At 33.1% G+C, this 27,551-nt stretch overlaps 1 protein-coding gene across 3 annotated transcripts in view; it reads right to left on the minus strand.

Annotated features, from left to right (window-relative positions):
* LOC136982481 (ras-related protein Rab-37-like) overlaps positions 1-27,551 on the minus strand; it is a 57,187-nt gene that overhangs the window by 12,476 nt on the left and 17,160 nt on the right. Inside the window, exons 1-5 of one of the 3 annotated variants that reach the window (XM_067278975.1) lie at positions 12,422-12,683; positions 11,606-11,716; positions 10,211-10,252; positions 10,059-10,125; positions 2,695-2,747 (exon numbers count right to left, since the gene is read on the minus strand). In XM_067278975.1, the coding sequence (XP_067135076.1) occupies positions 2,695-2,747; positions 10,059-10,125; positions 10,211-10,252; positions 11,606-11,716; positions 12,422-12,562 (414 nt within the window). In that variant the 5' untranslated portion in view covers positions 12,563-12,683. Of the gene's footprint in view, positions 1-2,694; positions 2,748-10,058; positions 10,126-10,210; positions 10,253-11,605; positions 11,717-12,421; positions 12,684-27,551 lie in introns of those variants that run through there. The other 2 variants (XM_067278973.1, XM_067278974.1) reach the window with 2 other exon arrangements.

Here is a 27,551-nt window from a genome sequence, read left to right on the forward strand (position 1 = left end):
TTTCCGATATTCTTCGTAGGCTGTGTATTGAATATACTGTATAAGTAATCGTTTCGTATTCTAGGACAGAGGCGGGGAGCCTACGGCCTTTTGTTGCTTCTACTACGAATATGCGGTTTATATTTTTATGATATTTTGTTTCTCTTTATTTATATTGTATTGAATGTACAGTACAAGGTGACCCACAAATCTGGAAACATAGCAGATATGCTGATCTTTGTTTATTCTTTTACAGATAAAGCGTGTGTTGACTAAGATGGAACGAATTCAAATTATGTTAATGATGGAGCCAACAGTTAGAAGTCTCTGAAGAGTTTAACAGGCCAGTTGTGTATGATGGATGCAGCCAGCTAAACTCTTCGCAAACTGTGGATCCTACCATCAAAATAACTTGAATTTGTTTCGCCTTACTCAGCATCACGCTTTATCCGTAAAAAAATAAACAAAGATCAGCATAACTCCTATGAGATACTCTTATAAACTGAAACCTGCAATATAACATACGGTCTAGCGAAAATGTATACAAGTGTAGCTTTGAAAGTTGAAATGATTACGGAATGGAAAAGAAGTAAAAAGAAAATGAATAATAGAAACTTTCATAAAACTAGTTTAATTTTCAAGCAAATTAAAAATAATTCCTCTTTGGTGTTTAAATTAAATTTTGGATTCCTTTTTGGTGTTTAAATTAAAAAGACTTCACTGAACAGCAATCACATTTATTGTCCGTAATCTGAAAGAACTCAAACTTTTGCTGATTATTAAGAAATTCATTAACAATTATTTTTGAGGTGGAGCGTTAGCGAAACTTCTTTGTAGTTTACAGAATTATTTCTTCCTCAAAATTTGATCCATCGACTTTGATGAAACTTTGCCATTTTTCAAACAGTCGCGATGAGAAATCCAAAAATATAATTTAAAAAATGGGTCCTTGACTTCGTTTTCGAGATACGGTGGAGTAATCCATGCTCTCTGACGCGATTGAGCGCGCCTAACGAAAAATATGCGCGAAAAATGAACAAAAAACACACCAATCGATGCGATTGCTTTGGTCTTGAATCATTTCTCTGTGGCGGAAAGTGTATCCGTTCGTCTATCTGTCCCCTAGCAGGTGCAAGAATCTCCTGTTTCTTTCCGGCTCCGCCTCAATTCTACTAGGTATCTCAATTCAAAGTCTGGCGATGTCCCTATCCTAGTAATGACTTTTACAAAGTTTCGAACTCTTGGTATCTTAGCATTATTTGAATACGAAAATATCAACTCAGGTTTTAGCTAAATTATCATCCAAGAATTAAGTTATTACATCGACTGCAACTAAAATATTTGATAAATATTCGGCTGATAATTTTATCAGTTTATTTCATAAACATGTGAAATATATTTCTTAAAATTATCTTCTATTCAGCAATGACATTCACTGACATGTGGATTCTGGACAGTCGGTGAGTCAATTGGTGGATGATATACTATTTGATATATTTAAAATAAAATATCGTTTATTCCTCATTCGTGAAAGCAAACAAGTTAAATATAAACCTCGATAAAAAGTCGTTACCTCGTCTTTGCTAACTGGAATTAAAAACAGGATACTGCAAACATTCAAATATTCAAAATAACTATTTATATAAAATACTTGGAATTATATAATCTAAGCGATCATCTAAATAAAGCACCAGCCACATTTATTGGTATAACAAATCAGTCAAAGATCACGAAATTATATGTAAAATTGCAGTCTAATAAAAGAATCAGCCATAAAATTATACAGAGAAACATGAAACAGTAGCGTAACCAACGAGGGCTCTCTTTACTTTTGTAAATAAATAAATTCGGAAAAAATCAAATCAGTAGGCCTACAAGAAAAAGATTTGAAAGTGATAAATGCACTTACAGACATTTACATAATATCTAAGAATTTACTCTTCATCTGTAGCGCTAATGGTTACATCCATAGTAGTAGTAGAGGTGAATGCAGTGGCGAATCTATTGTGAAACTAATGGAGCCTAAGCTTCAGGGCCCTTAATCCCAGAGGGTCTGGAGCAACTTTGTGTATGGTGCCATACGGTTGCTCGCTATGAAGAGGGCCCTCTAACAGTTCAAGCTTCATGGTAGCAAAAAAAAAAAAATTAATTTAGCACCTGAAAGAATGTAAGTTTGTACAGTACGTTATAATTCGGGTTTCCCATAATATCGGTTCTAATTACGCTACTGTGACAACCGGAAAATAGGGGCAGCCTACCGCTTTGGGAAACCCGGGATCGAATCAGGATGGTCAAAACCCCAGAATTTTTCGGAGGTGATCTGTCCAGATATCCCATCCTTCCTCATTCAGGCGCCCCATTGTGGGCATGGCAGATACCATAATGGGCTTGCCAAAAGGACCCGCTTAGTGCCTATAAGGCGGAGAGAGTTATAAAAAGAAAAAAAAAGATGGTTTGTACAAATTCAGCAAATAATGAAAGCGATGCCTATTGAATCGGCTTTAATACAGTTGGATGAACAAGCCAATGACAGATACAGTTTCCAATGAAACAGACTCTGGCATCCGTTTGCTTATTAGGCTGCATTAAAGCCAATAATTCAAATTTCAAGCAATAAAACTCTGTTGTCGAAACGAGAAAAGCATTTCGAAAGCTGTTATAAATTACACACTTTAACAATTATTAAATAAATGTAAAAAAACCAAGATCGCTTACCCTAGTGTTGTCAAAACTTGTCTTGTTCGTGACGTCATATAGCAACAACAACGCTAACACGAAAATAAAATTACTATAAATTACTTAAAATATTTGTTTATACAAATATATAAAGTTTAAATAATAAATACTCGTATTAAATCTAAAACATTAATTTCTGTAGCGGAATTTTATTAAATTTTGAAATCAAGTTTTATTTTTATTATTTTGTGTAATATTTAAACGAATTGATAATGAAAATATCAAAATACGTTCGTAATTATTAATTATAATACAATTTCATTTAAAACTAAGCCCATCTAGAAGTTTCTCTCGGTATTTATTTATGTATAAATTTAATCTTTAAACATATAATTTATTTAAATATATGTAACAAAACACCAGGTTCCAAAGCACATCCGTTTTACGTCTACAGGATATGACGATTTGTCTAATATCGAACTATCCTAATAGGAAGTAGCTGTAGTGTACTTTAATTATATTTTAAAATATACTTTTAACATAATTTTTAGATTTTAATAAACAATTTAGAAAATTATCATCTTTTTTATTTTCAGTATAAATCATTTTGCAAGCTGATTTTTTCGAGTTAAACGTCATCTATTATGCAAAATTAATTAGCCAAGATAATAATAGCGATGGGTGTTAAGGCGTGCGAGGCCAGCCTGTTGGTGAGGTCCGAACCCGCGACCGTATGATGCACCAGTTGGCCACTGGTGAGATCCCCGACTTACGACCGATATATAATCCTGTCATCGTAAGTCGGATCGGTTGTGGTGCAATATTTAAAAAAAATGGTGATAAAGGGGTGTGATTCCCAAGGCTGCGCATAATACCACTTACGTACGATATGAATATTGTAATTGAAAACCCAATCGTTTCTTATGTTTACTAGCCATATTAAATGAATTATTAACACAAAGATAATATTTTAATTAATTACGGTATCTTATTAACATCTACCGCTGAGAATGATGAGAATTGCTGAGAATCAAACGAACTGTTTTTAATTTGATAAATTTTCTGGAACGTTTACAATCGTTCTATAATCGAACCAATATGCAAAAGAAATTCGAATTTAAAACGGTTCGAACATTTGGTTAAAAAATCGAAATATATAAAAATATTTATAACAATGTCTGAAATTTTATCAATTTAATACCCCTAAGTACTCAATGAAGATTAAACGTAATTAAAAACAAAAAAATCGCAACTAAAATAGTATAGTAGTAGTCGTTCTTCCGGTTAAGCCTTAATGCTCTCCCCCGACGGGGAAATTTCGAAAAATCCCTTCTTAGTGTGCGTTTTCATGACGTACCCTAACTGTGTAACTGTGTAACAAATTTCACCTCTAGGTTCTGGAACTTTCTAGAAAAAACTGGAACATTCTCATTGAAGCATCACATTTTCGAAGTCAATCACTTTCAAACCCCATCTCTCTCACACCCTTATAGCTATGGAGACGCAACCACCATAGTGCACGATGGGAGACTTGGGGCTACCACACACAAACACCATTCATGTGCGATGTGTAGTTTTGGCTGCAGAGTGACGTATAGGCACAAACACGTCCATTTTTATATATATAAATAAAGATATAGATTAAATAAGTTTAACAATTTGATTAGAAAATTGCAGCCCGATTTTGTAACGATGTCACAATTATTTGCCTGTTAGTATTGTGTGCCGACTGTACATATGGCATTAATGTTAAAAAACTCCGGTTTACTCGACACCGTTTAACTCGTCACTACTGGATAAGTCGACATACTTTTGCTGTCCCACACACTGATAAGTCGTCACCCCCTCCTGAAAAAATGAATCACTCCGCACGTGTGATGCGAACTCATTTTTTTCAGGAGGGGGAGTCGATTTATTTATTAATATATAATTAATATATCTAATAATATATTATTATTATTATTATTAATATATATATACATATTAATAAAAATGCCTTAACATTTTATATATTTTTATGTATAAAATAATAACAGATAAACAAAAAGAAAATATACAATCTACAGCAACGTCACACCAGAATCTAATTTTGCATTTTCTCACGCTAGAGGCATTAAGAATCCTTAGACGTTACTTGCCAACGATTGACAATTGCAATGATGATGTTTTCAAGGCGTTCGTGATCGTTGAAAAAGAAAGTCGAGACAGTTAAGTGTTCAAAACCAACAACACTAAACGAATTTTTCAGTTTTTCATCTACAAAGTAATTGTAAATGGAGGACACAATGTATTGTAAGCCTGTACTACTGTATAACGCACTACTGTATTTTCCTAATTGTAGTTTTGTGGTTATTTTCCAACTTCGCTTTAGTCGTCACATCGGATAACTCGACACATTTCCACTTCCCTTCCCCTTGGGGTGTAGACTTATGCGGACTCAACTGTTTATATATAGATTTACTTTATCATTAACTCACCTTAACCTTATTATAAAATTAAAACGAGTTTCGGATCGAAAGTTAATTTCGTTCTCGCGTTTTGAGGGGAATGGCGTGGAAATATACGAGTTATTGTGTATTGTTGTGTGTGTATTTATTGCTCATTATAGTATCCCATTTAACAGTAATTGTGAGTAAAACGTTGTTGAGACCCTCAAAATGAGTTGTTAATATATTATTTTCAGCTATCTTAAGTGCAGATTATTGTCAAACATGGGTCGTAAGTAGGGGGCTAACTGATGTAAAAGAATTCTAAACAATTTACGGTCATACCTCGATTTAGCACCACCGTTTTCGCCTCCAAAATCGAAGTATTGCAAAAAGTAAAAATTATTTAAATATAATGCGATCTATGCGCAAGCTTGGGTTTGAAAGTCACGTGATTTGGTGAAAATGTTCTTTGCAACGCAAAATCCTACATTTGGTAATTCAGAGATAACGAAGAATATTACTATTTAATCGTTACAACCATCCGTTTACGAGCAAGTACTGGCGCTGTACAAAGGTAGCGCTATGTAGGAAGACGGTAAATCGAGGTTTGACGATATATTTTTGTTAAGAAATTCAATTCTATTCACTTCTATTAAATTCCAAGCAACTAATTTAAAATCGAACAAAACAGACAAAGAAAACGACTAACATTTTACATATTTTTGATAATAGAAAATCCGTATTATCCTATTAAATATCCTGTTACCCCTATTATAACGGCTACTTAGTCTAACTAAATGTGGAAATTCCAGAAACGTTATAAACTTAAGTTTTTTAAATTAACTATGAGTTGTTGTTATCTCAGTCGAGATATTTGCACCTTCCAAGGGCATGTCCAGAGGGAGTTTATGGTGCTGCAGCATCCCCCTTAATACCAAAGCAATCAGTTTTGTTACTTTAAAATAAAAATAATACCTAATTGAATTTGTGCGATATGCACAAATTCAATTAGGTATTATTTTTATTTTATTTTTTAATTTTATTTTTAGAGCTAAAAGCTAAGTTAACTAAAGAAGTTAATTCTGAGATAGTTGAGTAACATTCTCCGAAAAAAACGACAAGGAGCTTGCGCCTTGATTATCCATGTTCTCAAAATCTGGATACGCCATTGTTCCTTTTTTATTACTACTTTTACATTTAATTACGCATTAAATATAAACATCGAAGATACGAAGTGTCCAAAGCCCTGCAGCACCCACAGCAGCAAACTGACTACGTAACCGTTCGAGGTTGGTCGTGAGCTATTATCGTTATCATCAGCATCAAATATAGAGTCTTTACGCACTTAAATCGCATAATCTTGATCTGCGTGCATTCCATGATGTTACTGTACTGCAACGTTTCTAGTTCTGTATAATGAATGCACTTAAAACATGACGCTATCTCGAACAGTTCGTCTTGGTGAATCCAAATTATCACACTGTATTGCGAATGTGAAGATCAAACAGATGATACTGTACTTTCAAAAACAATAGTACTGGAAGTGAATATAATGATCCATTTAAATACCTCATTTCATAAATGACCGTTAGTGATACAATGGAATCCTCATCTATATGATAAATATTTTAAGAACTTATGATTTGCTATCCAGTTTGCTATCTTAAAAATTACGTAGTTGCCATTTTTAATTTTTGTTGATTTCATACAGATATAGAAGGTACACTCGCTAATAATATTCTTTATCGTGTAAAAGTATGTTTTAACGCTATTACAGAGTTTTATCCAAGGAATCTCGTGTAAGAGGAAGAGAGATAGAGACTGGAAGTCTTTGAGTCTTATAGGCATGGAGAAGAATGGAAACAATTAGCTGGGTGGACAAAGTGAAAAATAAAGCAATGTTGGAGAGGGTTGAAGAGAAGAGAAAATAAATGAAAAAATTAGAGAAATGAAAAGAAACTGGATTGGGAATGTTTTAAGAAATAAAAGAAACTGTTTAATGAGAGATGTTAGAGGGGGAATGGTAGATCAAAAGGAGAAGATTATATTATTACCGGATGATATTAGAGATAGAAAGAGATATTCAGAGCTAAAAGCTAAGGCGAGGGATAGAGTGATGGAGAAGACGACGATACTATACTCCAAGGATCTTTCATGATGGTAGAACATTAGAAAGAGAAACAGCACAGAGAAATGAATTGTTCCCCAGAAGAACAAAATTCTGCAATCGCTTCTTCCATCTCGATCACATGAGTTATGAAATCATTACAACAACAGCCAATAGCTGACACTTCAGATTTTTTTATTGAATCAAATGGGAACAGGATGCTTATTTCAGATAGAATCGTTATAAAATTATTTTTCTATATTCTGAATTATTGTGTACGGGCACATAACATACTGATTTTGATTGATAAATTTTGAATTGCCTCCGATATTTGTTAACATAAATTGAAAATAGAGTACAATTTTTGTCGGTCGGATCTTTGCAATTTTTATCATATACAAACGTCGACTCCGACATAAATTGCTATGATGTTCAAGGAAATCATAGTGTTCACACTCCTTTAAAACGATCGCGTGCTCTTTGACAGGACTATATCTTTTATCCAGCTTAAATTTCATTTGTATAACGTAAGTTTATACTAAAATATTTATTTTAAAGATCGTGATTGTTTTCAAACTGCATCCTCAGTTTCCTCCTCCTTTATTCGATAAAATCAAGATCATTAACAATAAACTACATTAATTATTTTTAATATCCTGCTAGCTTTCTCGAATTGTCAGTTTACAATTCGAAAAATAAATCTATATCTACGCGCGAAATATTCATAATTCGGTCACCTGCTTTGACGCTTCTGCCGGAAAAAGAAAAAAGTTATCGAAGTACTCAAAATCTATATCACGATTACTTTTATAAACAAAAGATCAGGAGAGATATTGCCTCCAGAAATTAACTGACTGAAATTGGAATCGATTGATGAAATAAGAAAGGTAACACTTAGACTAATATGCCAAGGGGAGTGCCTCCCGAAAGGTTTTTCTACGGGAAACTGACATCTGTTTAGGTTTAAACAAGAAGAAAACCCAGAGAAACAGCCAATGTGGCGAGGCACGACCAAGTACCAACGAAACCGCTTGATTTTATCCACTCGACTACGAGTAGACACTAAAAAAAGGTCTTTACCGGTTTTAAAAATATTTTCAAGAATAAAATTATAATGTAATATTAACGAATACTATAAAATATTGTTGAAATCGTAACGCACAATGTAATGCATAGAAATATTTCGCACGGATGTTTGCCGAAAGAACTGGACGACCTTGAATTTTGTCTCCAATTCTCAGGTAAAAGTTTATCTCTTGAGCAAATAATTAATATATTCAAAACAATTCTGATCCTTCGAATCACTCTGGACAAAGTGCTTTTGAATGCTGCCAATATATACTATGTACTATACTATGATTTTTTTTATAAAACTCATTTCTACCTCAAAAGTAAGCTTTTTCGCCATTTTATAATAATTAAATATTATTAAAAGTTTTTTAAATAAAATCTCAAACATATGGCGCCACAGACAATTTTTAACTTTATTTTCGGGAAAGTTATGCAACTTCTTGCTGTTTTCTTTCTTTCTCCACAGATTCGTAAAAACAATGAATTTATCAAAATTCTAAATTTTTAAATCGTGGCTGTCGGGAAGTCGTAACGATATAGTAAAATCTCTCTCAATTATTATACATTGCTAATACTCTAGACCAGAGGTCTGCAACCTTTCTGAACTAAATTCACAATTTTGAATCCCGCGGACCACTATCATGAATTTTTTAAACGATACAAAATCTGTAGAATAATGATCATAAAAGTTCAATTTTACTATATTAATATGAAACTCGGGTGTTTAATTATAACAAATTAATACAAGCCTAAAGTTCGTTGCTGCTTGTTTGAAATAAGTTTATAGATTATTAACGCTTTTCCACCAAGGACGACAATCAGCACTCCCATTATTATTATTTGTTCATTATTTACCGATAACAGTCGCTTCGTATTTGTTTTAGGTTCGAATAAAAAACCCACCCACATGAGTAAAAAAAGCAACTAAACATTTTGCATTTCTTTCGTAATACTTCGTGTAACCTTCTGTTGATCAATGTCCAAATTTGTCCACGGACCACCCAAATTTTCTCGCGGACATCAATGGTCGACGGACCACCTGTTGCCGACCGCTGCTCTAGACTACACTACTCAATTACAGTATTACACACTAGTACAAAACGTAACTTTCTATGTAAGCGAAGAACTTTGGCATTACTACTAATGAATTGGTACAATGTCTCAGAGATTGGCACAGTACTTAGACTATGGATAGAAGAAACATAATAAGGTATTAACAACATTAAAACAGGTAAACAGATAATAAAAATATCTTCTCTACTCGCCATGTCCAATCACCAGGAACAAACTATTCTCCACAACTGAGACGACCTTTCTTTAGAGCCAAATTATGTAAAACAATCTAAAATGTCCACAGGTGACAATCCCATCACAATTAAAAATGTAATATTCCTTTGTAAATAATAAGGATTGTTTCGAACAAGAGTAAATCGAAAATGAAAGCTGTGATACTAATACTAGGACATTGCATCGTCTTCCATCTAGAAAGAACCGGAACACATGTTTTTTGACATAATCTTCATTCACATATACAATATATAGGCTTATATGAAATGTTCGAAACAGTAAGTATCTTTAGTTCTTTTCACTAATATAAGGTACAGCAACGGTTCGCAAATTAAGAGGATGGAATTAAGAGTAGAATTAAACTTAAACGGAGTTTAGAACGTGTCCATTTAAAAGAAAAGTCTTAGTATATTTAACGTATAGGCACCGATAATAAGATTAATCTAACCAAACAATATGACATAAGTGTTCGCAATATATGAAAAACGAGACAAAAATAATTTACTCACCGTGTGCATCTCTGTAATAAGCGTGTGTTACGCTTCTAAATCTTTCTTGTCCGGCAGTGTCCCATATCTTAGCACAATAAAATCAATTTGTTAGTTATTATTATAGCGGATATTATTACTTCTTATGTAAATGATAATAGTTTGTTACTAACCTGTAATTTTACTTTGGTTTCGTCTACGTTTACAATCTTGTTCTGCAATATATCATTTTGAAAGCGAATTACAATTATAGTTATTTTTTCTTAAAATAATAAAAGTATTATAATACTAATATAAAATTAGTATAATACGTATTATTATCCATTTATTGTATTTAATAGAAGTGTATTAGTGGTTTCTCTATACTGTTTTTAGGTTGTCCCACAAGTCTAACCATAGGAGTTATGTCGCCTTTGTTTATTCTCCTAACAAGAGAAATATGGCGTCAAGAGGACGAATTCGTTATTTTGATGGTGGGAACCTGTAAATCAGAGAGAAGTTGCCGAAAAATGTTTTGTTTGTTTTGTTAGTTAAGGCAACGCAATACTTGGGCGATCTGTCTAGGGGGTGCCTTCCGGGAGATCTTTTTAAGGAAAACTGGCTCCTATTTAGGCGTTCAAGAGTGGAGAGAACCAGGAAAACTCCACGTCATGGCCAGGCGCGACCCCACGACCGAACTACCATTGTTCAGGGAACGGAACTTCCGGCTTGGCCACTGGTAGGCATAAAGTTGCCGAAGAGTCTAACAAGTTGCATACAGTGAGATTGGTGGGAAGTCTGGATTTAGTCTGTTAAACTCTTCAGTGACTTCTCGCTAACTGTGGGTCGAAATCCATCAAAATAACGAATTCATTCCTCTCTACTTAACGCCATGCTTTGCTGCAAAAGAATAAACAAAGATCAACAAAACTCCTATGGTTCCAGGTTTATAGGTCCCACTGTATATAAATAATCAATGCAGAAAGCAATTAATTTTCCGAAAAATCCGGAATATTAAATAGAATTAGTTAAGATTACTAAAGAACATTTAAGTTCAAACTTCTGAAGATTATATAATTCGGAAAAGAAATTATAATTTTCAAGTCCACGTGTTAAGGAACGATTTTAAATGTCTTACTCAGCAACAGTAAAAATTATGTAATTAAGTATTTCGTGCTACAATACATATTTCAATTTATTAAAGAAAGGAAATATAGTTTATACATTTACATATACTAGGTCAACCGCGATAATATATTCAGCACGGATTATAAATACAAATGAATCCGTACATCTGATAACATACAAGTAACGATATTGGAGATTGGTTGTGTAAGAAGAGACAAAATACAATAAAAATCAACATTGATTATAAATCTTGTTAATTTATAAAGTTAAAATGAAATTTTTGAATTTCTAGAGCAGCTATTTGATTTTCTCTACGGTTTCCATAGCAGCGAATCCTGGCCAATTATTCGAAGAGTCCAAGTATTGTTGCAGTGCATGATAAAGTGTCATAAAAAAAATATTTAATGAAAGAGAGATGAATTTTCCAACGGATCGACCGCTTTTATTTTCCTATTGCTCACCCTAAAATCTATTCCGACGGTGGTGATGAAGACTCCAGACAAAAACGCGCCGTCTTTATAACGAATTAACATGCAAGTTTTTCCGACTGCCGAATCGCCCACCAACATCACCTGAAAAAATTTTATATTATTATATGGAAAAAATAAATTATGCTCTTATCGTAACAAATGTTGCGACATCGAAACCCGTTTCGTCGATAAATAAAAGATTAAACAAAGACAGCTGAGAAAATAATCGTTGACGTAAATCATTCTCGTTAAACTCAATAATTTGGTTAGATTTCGCCATTTTAGATAATATTGTCAAAGATAAATCCCCAAACTCGTTCAAAATCGGCATTTCTCTCCTTTTATTAATGATACGAATTAAAGATATTGATTATTAATTAATTAATTAATTAAAGCGCTATTAGAGATACGCACACTGCTTGCTATCGTCAGATTCATCTGACCTTTATACGTCTACACGTAAACTTAAGCACAAAAAATCCAAATAAAACAATAATTAAATACTTGGCATTCCGTAATCGAATTCCTAAAATTTAACTGAAACATTTTACTGAATTTGCAATGTATCAACGGTCGAAACGTGGTTTTTTTCAATTAAACAATTAAAAAATTGTTCCAAATTTCTTTGCCGACTTTAGTATCATCAACACTGCACAATAAAAGTTACTCAGATAAAATGGAGACAAATTAAAAAGTAAAATTTTCTTGGAAGTAAAATATCGCTGCAAATGGGAGAATGTTTTACGTCAACTTCGATGGATTAAGAAAACAGCAACGGAAAAGTCAAAGTTTGGAATAAAAACTCACCTTAAAAGAAACGTCAAACAATTCTGAATTCTGAAAGGGACTGTTGACGTAACCATTTTTATGGAAGGAGTGCCTTTCCGGTGGCCACGTGTCGCAATACTCCTGCTCTTTGGCGCGTTTGTTATTCTTTAATATGGGCATTTCTCGACCCTTCTCTCTTTAGAAAAGATACTCCGTACAACGGCGACGTCACTAATAATCAAACTACGAGAAATCACACATTGCTCCAAGATAAAAGAGGGGGGATTAAAACAGTAGAGTTTCGTTTTCGCTAGCGCCATCTGGAATTTTACCTGTCGATAATTTATCTTTAATATTTTAAATTGATAAAAATTGATAATTCTGTTCGTCGTTTTTCGTTCTCCATTTTTTCGAACTTTTCATAATTATATCTTCATTTAATTTAAAAATTTCTCGCAAAACGAAAAAAATTTGTGAAATTCTTCTAAGAAACAGACTTTCCCCCCTTTATCTTTCCTTAAAAAATAATTATCTTTTAATTGATTACAGATGTAATAACTTGTTTTTTCCTTTAAAAATATTTAAAACAAACCTTATTTTTATACATAAAAAATTAATAGACAATTAATAAAATAATAAATATTTTAAATTGGTTAACAAATTTTAAACATTTTCGGAGTTTTTGGATAAAATAAAACGGGAAAATACTTTATATTCATTCGCGATTATACACAGTAGAAATCCGATTTTCCGAGTCTCGATTAACCGAGGTACGCATTTTTCGAGGCAAATCTGTAAGTGAATACACTATCTTGATTATAAAGGCTTCACCGTAAACGTAACTGTAGTACTCTACCTCTGCTGTACAGATAGACTTGCTGATACTTAAGTGACGCCTTCTAACTCTTAAAGTTTATAATTACAAACACTTCTATCAAGCAACGCTTCCGCCATGCACAGTTCAAATTACAATAATTTTTCAATTTATTTCATTCAGAAAGGTAAAACTTTATCACTTAGAAACGAAGCCCTTTCGAACGAAGGAAAGCCGTCTCCTGAGAGCACTTCTAATGGAAACAAACTGGTTCCAATTTATGTTAGGCAGGTGAAGAAAACCGAGAAAACCCCACGTTGTCGGTGATCGGCGTTCATTGGCTTTATCTACTCGGATACCAGCGGACTACACCTAATTGCAACATCCAGAAAATTATTAATAGAAAGAACGAACAGAAGTTAAAACATAAATAATTCGACAGTCCTAATCACTTCTCTGAACTTTGTCATTGACATTTAAAGAGCCTTCGAATGGATCAAACTTTTTGGGCTTTCTCCACGTGTCTAAATAGGAGCCAGTTTTCCATGTAAAACCCTCGTGAGATTGGCAGATCGACCTTACATTGTCCTATGTACCAAACCATGAAACAAGTTTTGGGAGTAAAATTCTCTACGATTATTATCGACAGGAGTGGCAATCTGCCAAAGACGAATACCTTTTGGGAGGACTAACTATGGGAATTTGCCCCTATTTAGGTAATAGATACATAAAAAAAAATCCCGGAAAATTCCAAGCAGTCAGCCCATTGGTGAGGCGCGGACCTGCGACCGACTGTCAAAGTTCAGCGGTTCTAAACATCTTTGTCGATTGACGAAATTTGCTTTATCTCTTAAGGGTCAAGTTTTGATAATCTATAAAACGGATAAAACATTAATCAATATATAATAACTCGAGACAATATTATCGCATCTCGCAAAAGATATAATTATCTGCGTCTTTTTGATGATTTGTTTAAAAACATAACCTGCATGCATCAAATGGACTCTCAGTGTGTCCGATGTGATACTTATTTTGTGAAATTCGTTGAGATTTTTTTTTACTTTGGATTGATGGAATAAAGTAACGCGATCTGCCAAATAGGTTACCTCCCGGGATGACTTTCTTCGGGAAACAGGCTCCTATTGAGTTGTTACACAACTGAAGAAAACCCGGAAACCACACCTGAACACTAGTAGTCGGCAGTAGTGCCCGATCTACGACTAGCGGTGTGGAGTTTTCCAAGTTTTCATGTGTTTATTACCTAAACAGGAACCAGTTTCCCCGTAGAAAGTTCCCGGAAGGCAATCCCCATAATATAAAACATTATATTAGTTATAATTTTCTTTAATTTCATCATCTTGATTGATTATCATTAAAAGCTATATTCCTAAAAAAGATTGTTATCCGTTTTCGTACTAAATGTGCTTTGCAACATTTTCCACTTCTTTAAAACAGTCTCCTGCGTTCTTAGGGAAGATTTTACCCATTTTAATTTCATATCAGCTTAAAATTAGTTTTACATAATACAGGTTACGCAACATTTCAAAAAATTTTAATTATAAAATTCTTAATATTAAACGAGAGAGTAGGAAATGTTTTAATATCTTAAAGTATTTGCTACTGATTTTAATAATCAATTCATCAGTTGCTTTTACATCATTTTTAATGCATTACTTGATAAATGTCTTTCCAAATAGAGTAGATCATTAATCCGGGACCTGATAATCCGGAATGTCTGATAACACTGGACAACAATGATTTTGTTTAGGGCTCAAAATTAGCATATTCTTATGTATTTTCATCTGCTGAATTCAAAAATCTCCATAAAAATGACCGATTAGCTCTTGCTTTAGAGATACAGTGATATGTTATTTTTTAAAGTCTACATTTGTATTTTGGAGAAAATTTTTGGGAGTTGTCACACCTCTCACACTGAATAGCAAAACGTTCTCCATATGTTTGTAGGTTATAAACATAATAAATGTAGCTATAACTTTGAGTTTAATATTGCTTCTGTTTTTCTTGGTTAAAATTTCTGGTTTTGGAGTACTTTTGAACTGTAATACTGGTTATACCAAAATGCCACAAAAATGTGTAAATTTAGTAAACAATTTTTGTTATATTCGTAGTGAAATAACATTTTCATCACAGAAACACAATCTGACGCCTCTTCTGAAGAATGCCTATCACCATTATTTGGGTATAAAGGTAGGGGCAGGATAAGTCATGGGCTCCACGTTGCAACTCTTGTTCAGTTATACTACGAGAATAACTGAAAAATAAAAAATGATCTATGGCTTTTGCCGTGCCTAAGGTTTGGCGGGAGCCTACAAACCATACAGATGACTGCTATTTCTGCTTGACTTCACTTATAAAGGCAGGATTGTCAATGAAGAAAAAAGAAACAGTTCAATACCCAAATATTCCATCTGCAATTTGACCTATTCCACATTCAGATAGTTTACCAGTTCCTACTCCATTCCAACATTATGAGCTTGAAGTAGAAAATGAAGAAAGTGTGAGAGAAGAAGAACCCAACAAGCGTTCCACATTCTATGACCCTGATTTTGAGATAAAAGATGATACGCCGCAGACTGAATTAAGCGAAATTGAGTGATCTCATTCAAGATCTAGTCTTGTCAAAGAATAAAGCGGAACTTCTAGGGTCTAAGACTACAGCAACGGAATCTTCTCCAACGTGATGTCAGGATATCACAGTACAGAGAACGTCAGAGGGATCCGATTCCTTTTTTTTTTGAGAAGAAAAACAATCTGGTTGTTTGCTGTGACGTTAATGGCTTGATGAATTATTGAAAATGTTTGAATTTCAAATTCAAACATTTTCAAAAATTCAAAAGCACTTTCAATGTTGTTAACACATGTAATTAAAATGTGTCGTTTCTTCTTAAGCCATTAAAATCACATACTGCCACCTCTTGTATATCACAGAAACTAGAGCTAATAAAAATTTTTCTTTGTCATATTCGATTTTATCACCCCAAAATTAGTAAGATTCCACTCATGAAATAAAGGAAACATTCAAAAACATTTTTTTTTGTTGTCCAGTGTAATCTTTTGCTCTATGAAAAGTACCCATCCGGCACACTAATATTGCGCTAATCGGAATTTGGGCACGTGGTGCATTAAATGTCCAGGCGGAAACAGCAGACTGCATATCTGGAAAATTATTATTTGCACATGAATCATTGCAAATGTGGATTTTGTGCAATAAAGTGCTCATTAATGTTTTTGCAGGTTTTTCGATCGATTTTAACACTATAAACATGCACTGTATCACCTATAGGCATGAACTCATTAGAAACATACAGCAGCATGCCCTGGTACAAAGTGTACAGCATTGTCTGCAACGTTTCGGATCGCATATAACGTAACGACTTATGCGAAAATACAAAGCATTTAGTGATCTGGTATTTTTGACAATTCGACACAACTCGTCTCTCCAGAAATTAACCAATTTCAATTCTAACTCCTTATTATATTTGCATCAAAAATTAGTAATTAATATTAAACTCATATATTTTTTATCTATTAATACATACTTTTTTGTTTTATTAAATCCTCGTAGACTACATTCAATATTAAGACATTACGAGAAATTTGTTTTAGTAAATTACGTCATTTTGAATGGCTTCGAAAATTTTTTCCTCATGAATAAATAGACTACTAAACAATTTAATTTTTAATTGTTTATTAGTCTACAGTTTAAAATATTTTAATTTTTAATCATATTTAAAACGGGTGGGATATGAAAAAAACAAGCGCCATCTGTTATGAGACTTTATTTTAAAAATAACTTTTATGTTATTAATTGTTATAAAAAGACAAAAAAAACTTACTTTTGAGAGTAGAGATGACTTTATTAAAATGTTGTAAATGCCGATAACGAGTAAAATTGTCATTAAGTCCATTCGAAATATGACATAAGAATTTCCTCTATCTGCCCATCCTCTGCAGTTCTGTGCTCCAAAATTCAATAGCCTCAATTTCTTTTATATCATGCCAAAGTTCGTTTCTTAATCTTTATCCCCTCATGAGATATTAAATGAAATAGACGCCAACACACACGTACAAATATATATAAAAGTATATATATATATCTATAATTATATATATCCACGGATTTTATTCCGTTTTTTGGGTAGATGGGTCTCCAAACGTCGAGATTTGCAAAAAAAATATATATAATATATATATATATATATATATATATACGGAGAGTGAAATTTGACTCGCTTACAATACTTTTCCGTATTACGTCATAACAACTGAGAAAATAATAATTTAGTCTGTAACAAATTGATGCTACTCAGTGAATTGAATATTAAAAATTTAGAAAAAGTAACATAAAGGCAGTTTCCCCATACCTTTTGTAAATAAATAATGAAGAAAAAGTTAAATAAGTACAACAATGTATATGCACTTGTACACTGGTATATACAATATCTAAGAGTTTACTGTTCATCCATAGCTCTAGGGCAGCGATTCTCAACCTTCTTAGCTCTGCGACTCCCCAAATAGTAAATACTAAATATAAATAAAATTAATATTTCGTGACCCCCCACCCAAAGGAATAATAACAGTAAGCCTTTACTAATTGAATTTTGACTATAATTATAAATGTAAATTTTTTAAAATATTATATAATCACATTGCACTAATTTTATACATTAAGAAAATATCGACAGTATAAAAAATGTAATACAGCTATTCCTATTATTTTATGTTGCTGCGTTTATAGCGACAGGAATGAACATGCATGTATGACGTGTACATACTGTACATGAGCAATTTACAAGTTCCAATTTGATGTGTGTGTGCTCTTTGTAATTTGATCCACATATGGAGAAAATTTTAAATGAAAAACAAATGCAACCATCACATTAATTTCTTTTCTTTACATGTGTACTTATTGTAAGTAAAACGTTTATAAGTTTATATAATAAATGATTTTTTCTCATTAAATGATTTCATTATTGTCTCGCGACCCCCTTTAATATCACCGCGACCCCCAGGTTGAGAAACGCTGCTGTAGGGGTTACACATCCACATTGGTACAGAAATGAGCATAATTCGCACGTTGTAATTCGGGCCATCCTCCTAATATCAGTTCTAGTTACACTATTGCATGAAGGTATTAAAGCATTTACCGAGTTAGTAGTGTAAAATACTCGATTTTATAATTATAAAAATTCTCAAAGCATCGTATATATTAAAAATTGATTTCAATTTAATGTGTTTATATTAAATACAAACTGAATAGAGCCCGAATCCCGAAATCCATATCAATGTAGATGAGTCAGTGGAAGTTTGAAATAAAAGATATTTTTCTCAGTGTAAGATTTTATTCAGATCGAAATGACACGTAATTCCTTTAAATAATTTTTAAATTTTATAAATTAATCAACTGATAATTCGAGGCGAGAATCTATTATTATTTTAAATTCGAGTAAAAACTTTCTTATATTACTTAATTACTTCTCTAATCTAATTCGTTTAAAGGCTGATTCACACGGGCGGCAAAATTAAGGGGGCATTTAACATCAACGGCAGGTTTAAGCAATCACCCATTTTAATTGTCAAGGAAAAGGGAGAACCATGGTTGACGCTCGATGTCGCTTTCAATTTGCATCTATCTTTAAGAGTTACATTTACTGGTCACGTTACGTATTATTCTCAAATTAATTTAACTTTCTAACAATGAAACGTTTTATAACTGGAAGATTAAACTTGTTGAACAAGATCTGATCTTCCGTTATATAACATGTTATATCGTTTTATTCAGTTAAAATTCACGAGATAATATAAAAACTATGTCCTGAAGAACTGGAAAATAGAGTGAAATCATCGTATTTCATAGCGTGTTTAGTTATGAGTTATCAATACTGAGCAATCCTATACTAAGCCAAGTTCATTATTGTGTTTAATTAGTCGAATTATTGAGACATGTCGTATTTATTTGTATCCTGTTTATTTCATCTGTTTGTGAGTTTTAGTTATTTGAGATATTGAGTAACATTTGTATCTATTAGCCTAATTTCATTTGTTATATTTTTTATAGTCTATCACTTAAAAACTTATTAAATAGTAACTTATTGTCTTCGAATTTCAAAAGAATATCAGTTAGGGAGGGTTATGCTATAGAAATTCAAAGTATCATAGAGCGAATAAACACTTAGTAGAGCAAAATTACACATAATACAATAGAAAATACAATAGAGCAAAAATACTTTAAGTGTATTTTTGCTCTATTGTATTTTTTATTGTATTACTTTAAGTGTGTGCAAAAATACATTTAAACTATTTTGTGCTTTGCACAAAAATAGTTTAAATATATTTTTGCACACAAACTTAAGAAATTGGGGCAGGCACAAAAACTTAAGTTTGTGCCTGGCCCAATTTCAAATAAGTACTACAGATTTAATAGCAATCTGCGAATCTACGAATGATGGCTACTGACGGGAACATAAAAAATGGCTGCCGTTTAAAGATGGCCTTATTGGAGATTCGACTGTACTTGTTAAACAGGTCTAAATATTTCAATACTTGTTATTGTATTCCTTTAAAAATATCCGTATCAATTATTGCCTACCGATTCATAAAAATTATGAATCCCGGAAGTAACCGATCGTTATCTTAATTCATTGGAAGTTTTCTTTAATACAGGTACAGTACATTTCTTACAGATTTATTTTTAACTGTATGTTTAATACATAGTCTCTATTTAATAACGAATTCTTAATCTGCAAATTACACAAATGTAGAATCCAGCATTATCCTTGCCTTACAAAAGAAAAATAATGAAGAAAATCCATCAATGAGTTGCGTAACTTTCCGGCAAAAACATTTAAAATTTCGTGTGGCGCCATATGTGGCATTTTATTTTAAACTACAGACTCTTGTACACCTTTTAAACACAGCCGTTTATTGCTATCATTCAAACGTTTTCTCAAGAACCGTTCTTGAGAAAGGTTATTAAAAATAACCAAAAACGTTTGAATGATAGCAATAAACGGCTGTGTTTAAAAGGTGTACAAGAGTCTGTAGTGTAAATTAACGCAGTCTTTGAAGAGTATAAAGTATTTTATTTTAAAATTTTTATATTAATTATAACAAAATGGCAAAAATCTTGATTTTGAGGGTAGAGATGTGTTTTATAAAAAAAAAAAAAAAATTATAAATGCTAATAACTAGTAAAATCTTCATTAAGTCCGATCCCATTCGAGATATGGCATACGACTCCGCTATCTCCCTCTTTCTCCCCACTCCTCGATCTTTAACCACCAAAATTTAATAGCTTCAGTCTCCCAAATACACAAACTTTCCAGCAAAATTTCAGAAATTTTCAACAAAAAAACATAGGAGTTTAAGCGTCAAAGTGGATGAACAAAATCATATTATATCATACACACACACATACATACATACACACACAGAAAAGCACCCAAATTTCTGTTTATCGACGTTTCAAGCTGCCCTGAGCCCAAAAATGTAAAAATCTTGGAGGGGTCATTTTTATCGATCGCCCTCTGCTATATATAACAACCAGGAAAATAAACACCAGGAGGAAAACAAGTGGAATGGAAGGATAGAAGGTAACGCAAAACATGGACGATCTACCAAGGGGAGACGTCTCCCGAGGAAACTTTCTATGTGAAACTGGAAGGCATGTGAAGAAAACACGAAAAACCACGCAGCCAGCTCGTTGGCGAGGGGTGACGAGATCTGTAATCAACAACCAGTGTTCAGCGGTTTGATTCAGTATTACAACTGATACAATTATCATAAAGTTGTGGATTAACATTGTTCCAATAAAAACAGATTCGCAACAAATAAATTTTAGAAAATTATTACGAAAATTGATTACGGAAATACTGAAGTTCATATATTCTGACAATAAAAAACAACTTCTAAATACGAGTAAAAATGTTTAAAATCGGACCGGTACTTACTTTCATTTGTTTCACACCACAAATTGTTAAAAATAAAAAAAAAGTTAGAAATTTTCGACATAAAAAATGCTACGAAAATCAAATTAAAATGTAATAAAATGAAAACTTAATCTTTTCATTTTGTAAAGTCTCTAAACATCATTTCAGAAAATATCCGTAGAAAGAATACGCTTCACTTCTATCCTTTTTTCAATCAGTTGAATGATGATACAAAATAATGGAACATGTATCCGTAAATATTGAAAAAAGATTAAGTCTCGATATGTGGTATATATCTAAGAATGTCGATGAAATATTCGTAATAAATTTCAGTCCAATGTCTTCTACACAAAATATTTTCATTAATGAAACTACATCGAAACATTACAAAAGCGATTCATACGTATGAATTACCACGAATGGCAGAGTGGATAAAACTACAGTTGGTCGCTGGTTGTCGTCCGATCAATATGCTGGCCGCATGTGTTTCTTTACGAGTCTAACACCTAAATAGGGACCGGTTTCCATAGAAAATCTTCCCGGAGGCATTCCCCCTTTGATAGATCGCTTATTGCGTTGTCTTATTTCATCAAACCACCATACGTATAAATGATTTTCATTCAAAACATCGATCTACTTGTAGGTATTCTTAAGATATTCTAGAAAATACTAATCATTTCTCGCACATATTCCTCCAAATTTTTCATTGGGAATGTAAGTTCCGTATTATATTTATCTTTAAAGTGACGTCGAATTACGATCGCAGTCGAGCCGAAAATTATCTCGTCTGGACAACAGATTTTACTTTAAATAATTTAAAATAAATAAGTGCGAGAGAGAAGAAAGCATTTACAAAGATTGTAGGCAAAAGAACAAACCAGTGTTTAATTAAAGCGTTTTCTTTCGTGTAATACCCGCTTTCGTGCGTTAGAAGATATCGATTTAATACTTTATTCGCCTCTCAAAATAGAAATGCGTTTGCGAGTGGAAATGCCTTCTACTCGGATGACTGTCGACCCAGGCGAAAACACTACCATGCAATACGAGATAAATAAAATCAATTATTTTCTTAGGCAATTATTGTCAAAAGAGATTGTTTCCCAAATTAACAAATAGGCACATATTCTTAAGAAACTTGGTGTAATCGAAAACAAACTTCACCCGTGACTACCGGTACATATAAAGTCTAATCCAGCAACTTCAACCTTTAAATTTCCGGTACAAACGACGAAAATTAACAGAAAAAACTAACGTTTTCGAATCTCCATCGAGATCTTCCTCAGGTTCGTTAATGGAATGTCATGAGAATAGAACTCTTTTGAAGTTCAAAAAATCGAACATCTCCAGCGTGCGATGACGATGCAAAACATAAGATTGATATAATAGACCTGAGTCTACTAACGTAACGTCGCAAAATATCAATGCAGGAAATAAAACCATGTCTACCATCGTGGATTGACCTCCGAGATGTATCGCCACGCGTACGATAAAACGTTGCTGTCTTTGTAATTAATGCATTTCCCCGATTTGGTAGCTCTGTAAATCTCCAGGGTCTCCAATGCCCTAATGTGGTCCGTTTTGAACGACTTCTTAATGAGGGTGGCGTTATCGAAGTCCGCTTTTACATCGGGGTCCGTGGCATACGTCGACAGGGCGGTGGTGTGCCTTTTTTTGGCAACGTCATTCTTATGTTCAGAAACCCTTTTTTGGAGGGATCTCTTGGTAGAACCAATATATACTAGGTCCCTTTGGAATCTGTGGTCTCTTAACGGGATACTATAAACGCCCGGTGCCCTTGGTGTAATCTTTGTCCAACTAAACATGTATAATACGTCGATCTCGGTTTTCTTGCATCCCCAATGATCGATGGCAAAATCGCTAACTTATTACATTATAAATCAAATACCTAAACTAAAGCTGATTTATATTATTAAAAAATCAGATAAAAACAACATTGTGTTTCGTAAATATACCTCAAAACAGTGAATTACATTTTGAATTCGTTACTCTATAGAGGCTACCAAAGTGGTCGATAAGGCATTTTCAGGATCGATTGAAAACGGCTCATCAGAAATTATTAGTCCATTGATGACAGTTCGGAATAATGCAAATTTGTACACTGTAAACACATTTTTTTCTATGATGCGATGCAGAGGTTAATACTGGCTAATCAGATTCATTTAACATTATCATCATTAGTATTATCCTAACTGTATTAACAAAACAGAAAAGAGGAGGCGATAAAATGTCGAGGAATCCATGACATTTGCCGATTATCAAAAAAGTTTGAGGAGAGCCCTGCTCTATTGCCAAGCGATTTTTAATTCTTTCTACCCTGCACTCAGCAGATAGGCAAAAAAGGAGGAAACAAGCCATTTTACCGATCAATATTTTTAAATCAACAGTTTTCAAGAAATAAATATTTAGCGATTTTTACGCAAAATAAATTATTAGTTTATCTTGCAATCGTTTGTATAAATCATCGATGTTAATTCGAAGATAAGTGCGTTGCGCAAAATAATTTTTATTAGAAAACATTGATATACAAATTCATGTTTAGTTACTTAATTTTTTGGAGGGGGAAAAAAACGTACTTAGCGGAGGCACGTTTATCTCTTCGTTATTTTATCCGATACGGTGTCGAGTGACCTACTATATTTAGAAAGCTTTCAACTCTCCATTTTCTTTTCCTTAAAAGCTTTTATTACATTTTAAACAAAATCTCCAAGACGAAGATTTTCAAAAATATTTTACAGATTAAATTTTATCTTTTATTTCCTCCTCCAACTTTAACATTTTAATATTTAATACCGAAAAGTTCTATAGATGGTTAGATAATATGCTAATTACGTAATACGAAGTAATTATTATTTACAAAAGAGAAGTCTTTTAATTAAACGCAAGTTCTTCCGAGAATATCGCAAATTCACGAAGAAAATCTTCCGGGATTTCTTTAACGTCGCTTTTTTTCATTTGTGAAGAAAATCCACGTGGTCAGGCGCAAATCTGCGACCAGTGCCTAAGGTCCCGAACACGCTGCAAAATTTTTGAAATGAAGATTGAGTATTGATAAGATGCATATGCTATTTGCCGTAACGGGCATAAATATAGACCTACTGCGTACGACTTAAGTTGTGTGAACAGCCCATCAGTGGCGGAGTGGATAAAACCACTAAACACTGGTTGTGGGTTCACTCCTAGCCAACGGTCTGGCCATGTGGAGTTTTTTCCGAATTTTTTCACGTTAGTAATGCACTAAATGAACGCCAAATCGGGCATTAAAAACTGCACGTGATATAATTCACTTATTAACTTTATAAAATCTATCAATGCTGTTTCCCTCGGGTATCTCTAAACATTTCCATTCTTTTATACTAATCATTGTGCTTTTTTCACAGCTAAAGATGACGTCGTGCACGATACCAGTCAATATGAAATTATAATTGGCTGGTTTATCGGGGCTAGATGCGACCGATGTCAGACAATAACAGTTACAGGAAGACTTTCCTGAAGCGAGAACGCTTCAAAAATTGCAATGTACAGTACGTACACACACAATTTATGTTGCTGTAAGTTTGATAAAGTCGCGGAGTAGAATATAAATGCAGAAGTAAAATAAAGTATTACAGTACTTTCTAAACAGCTTGTACTTAAAATGTTGTGTGTTATCTGCGACTGTCCTAATTAAGGGTATGTTCGTAAAGTCGAACGAGTTAAACTAGAATGGCATCATTCTTACGAGTATTTCATTAGACTTTTCGAACGATTCGTTTATAACTAAATGGCTGTTTCTAAAATCGAAGCTATGAATGTTGCTAGTGCAGCCTTATCCGAAATATTTTTCTTAGATTGCTTCGGGTGGACAGTTATTTCAATCATTTCGCCTTTTAATTCACAATTTAAGCACTCGAGTAGATTTAGAAACATCGATATCGTCGGGCGCCATTTTCTTAACGAAGTAAACTAATTCTTTCCTTCGTGAGCTTCGTTAGAGTTTCGTTCGAAACGTCATCACCGCAGAGCATGCGCAGTGAGCGAGACTACTACTTTTCGAACGATTCGTTACTAAGGCGTTTAACTCTTTTGACTTTACGAACGTACCCCATAATCAAAAGACAAACAATCCTGGACCCAAACAACAACTTATTAGTCGGAAAAATTATCTGAATTATAATGTATAAATTTATTCTAATAATATGACACTTTTAATATAAATTCAACAGTTTGAAAAATTGAACGTAAAAGTAATTACATAAAATATAATAATTATTATGAAAATATTAAATTTATGATCCTTGGTTATAAATAGTGGCATTAATCATGTCAAACCGAAGTTTTTCGTTTTCATAAAAATTATTTCTTTTCGACTAATATAGGCTATAACAATAAGATGGAATAAACGCAATTTACGTATCTTAAAAATAACCTAAATTATGATTTGACACATAAAAATACGATAAATCAACTACTTGTTCAATAAACAAATTCTCGATTTATTAAAGTTGTAATGTTTTCGGTCAGAGTCACCAACGATCTAATTGGAAAAAACCACTGACAACCGTTCGCGGGTTCGAGCCTTACCAATGTGACCTCCAGAAGTTCTTAACGTGTATAACACCTAAATAGGGCCAGTTTCCCATAGAAAGCTCTCTTTTGGTAGATCGTCCATATGTTGCGTTTCGCGTTACCTTAACCGAATGGTTTTCGATGGAAGTGCTCAAAGTCACTACAGGGTAACAAAATAGCACTAACACTTCTTACGTGTATTACTAAAAGTACGAAGAGCGCAGTAACTCTACGGTGATAAAGAAGTAGGGTTGCCAAAGAAAAAAGATTACCTATTAGAAAACTGATAAACACTGTCTTAATCCATCAATCCAATCCATTAAACATTTAAAAAAAAAACAATTTAAAACGCTTCTTAAAAATTTCTCGTTGTGTGTTATTTTCAAAGTCGTTTTTCATGTTTCTAAACGATTAATCAGAAGATAAGAGACCACATGGTTTCATTCGTAAATTCTAGAATAATATATTATTATTCACCAATTTATCAGAGAAATCGTGAGAACTTTAAAAAATAAAATCTCATCCAACAATCTCCCTTCTCCGCTCCATAGAACAACCAAAATTTAAATATTTTGGTTAAAAATATTAACTATTTTTGAAAAATATAAACTAGGTTTCTTCATTTGTTTGCTTAGAAATTGAAGATAATTCATATAAATTTATACATGAGATTTTTTTCCTGAAATATAACAGATTCGGAGTTGTTCAAAGCCCGGAAAAGCTAATATTATAGCTATTAAAACAGAAATTGAACTTTTATTAATGAAAATTTAGACTATACAAAACAAAGTTTGAGTACTTTTGCCTATTAATATCCTTTTATTCCAGTCCAGGAACTACAAAACAGCCAGCGACTTGAAGCAAAACTTCTTTAATGAAATTTCGTCAAAATAATCCTGGGATTCTATGTACAGAAATTGAACTGTTTGCTATTTACACTAGACGTTTCCACACTGACCAGAACTGGAGTAGAGAAAACTCTCGACTTCTTTTGTCCGAAATCTCTTTCTTTAAAAAAAAAAAAAAAAAAAAAAAATGAATGGGCAATACGAATCTGGTTTTACCACTTATTCTCGAAAAATGTTCAGCTCGATCGAAAAGTTTCATGGCTATGTTCAGTGCCGTGTCGTTAGGGGAGGCAAAGAGGCAACAGCTTCAAATGGCAGAACTTAGAGAACGTCAAAAAGGGCGACTAAACTTTCGATTTCATACATTCATAGAAACTAATTGTTACATGACTGAAACTAGAAGCTCGGGAAGTTATTTATAGTCCTAATAACCGGTTAGACAGTTTGAGGTTAGTTCTTCTGTAAAAAAAAAAGTATCAGAAAAACGAGTCAATGTTTCTCTATGACACAATGATATTGGTTAGAGTTACTAAAAATAAATATAGCTATTTTATGGGTAAAGTACCAGTACCATAAGCGGCATTTTCAAAACTCTTTCCGCTCTGTGGGCGCTAAGAGGACCTTTTTAGCAAGCCCATTATGAATTCGGCCCATAATAGTGGCCGGGTGACGAGAGTTGAGGCCCGATATATCCGGACAGACCATTCCCCGGAAAAATTCCTGGAATTTTCCGGATCTCCCCGAGCAGTAGGCTACCATCTTAACCTCTCGGTCATCCGACCTTTCCATAAGCGGCTAATTCAAAATTTGAAAATTTTTCAATAATAGAGCATTCTTACTAATGTATATCCAGCACATTCTATTTGGGACCGTAAACAGATGTACAAAATTCCAAACAATTACGTAAAATATTAAATTTTCAAATCCCGTTGTCTGAAAATTTTGGTTTCACAATTAGTCGCTTATGGTTCTATATATACAATAAATTGCCA

The sequence above is a fragment of the Centruroides vittatus genome, unplaced genomic scaffold, assembly GCF_030686945.1.
Source record: "Centruroides vittatus isolate TY-2023 unplaced genomic scaffold, ASM3068694v2 contig_846, whole genome shotgun sequence".
In the NCBI taxonomy this organism is placed as follows: Eukaryota; Metazoa; Arthropoda; class Arachnida; order Scorpiones; family Buthidae; genus Centruroides; species Centruroides vittatus.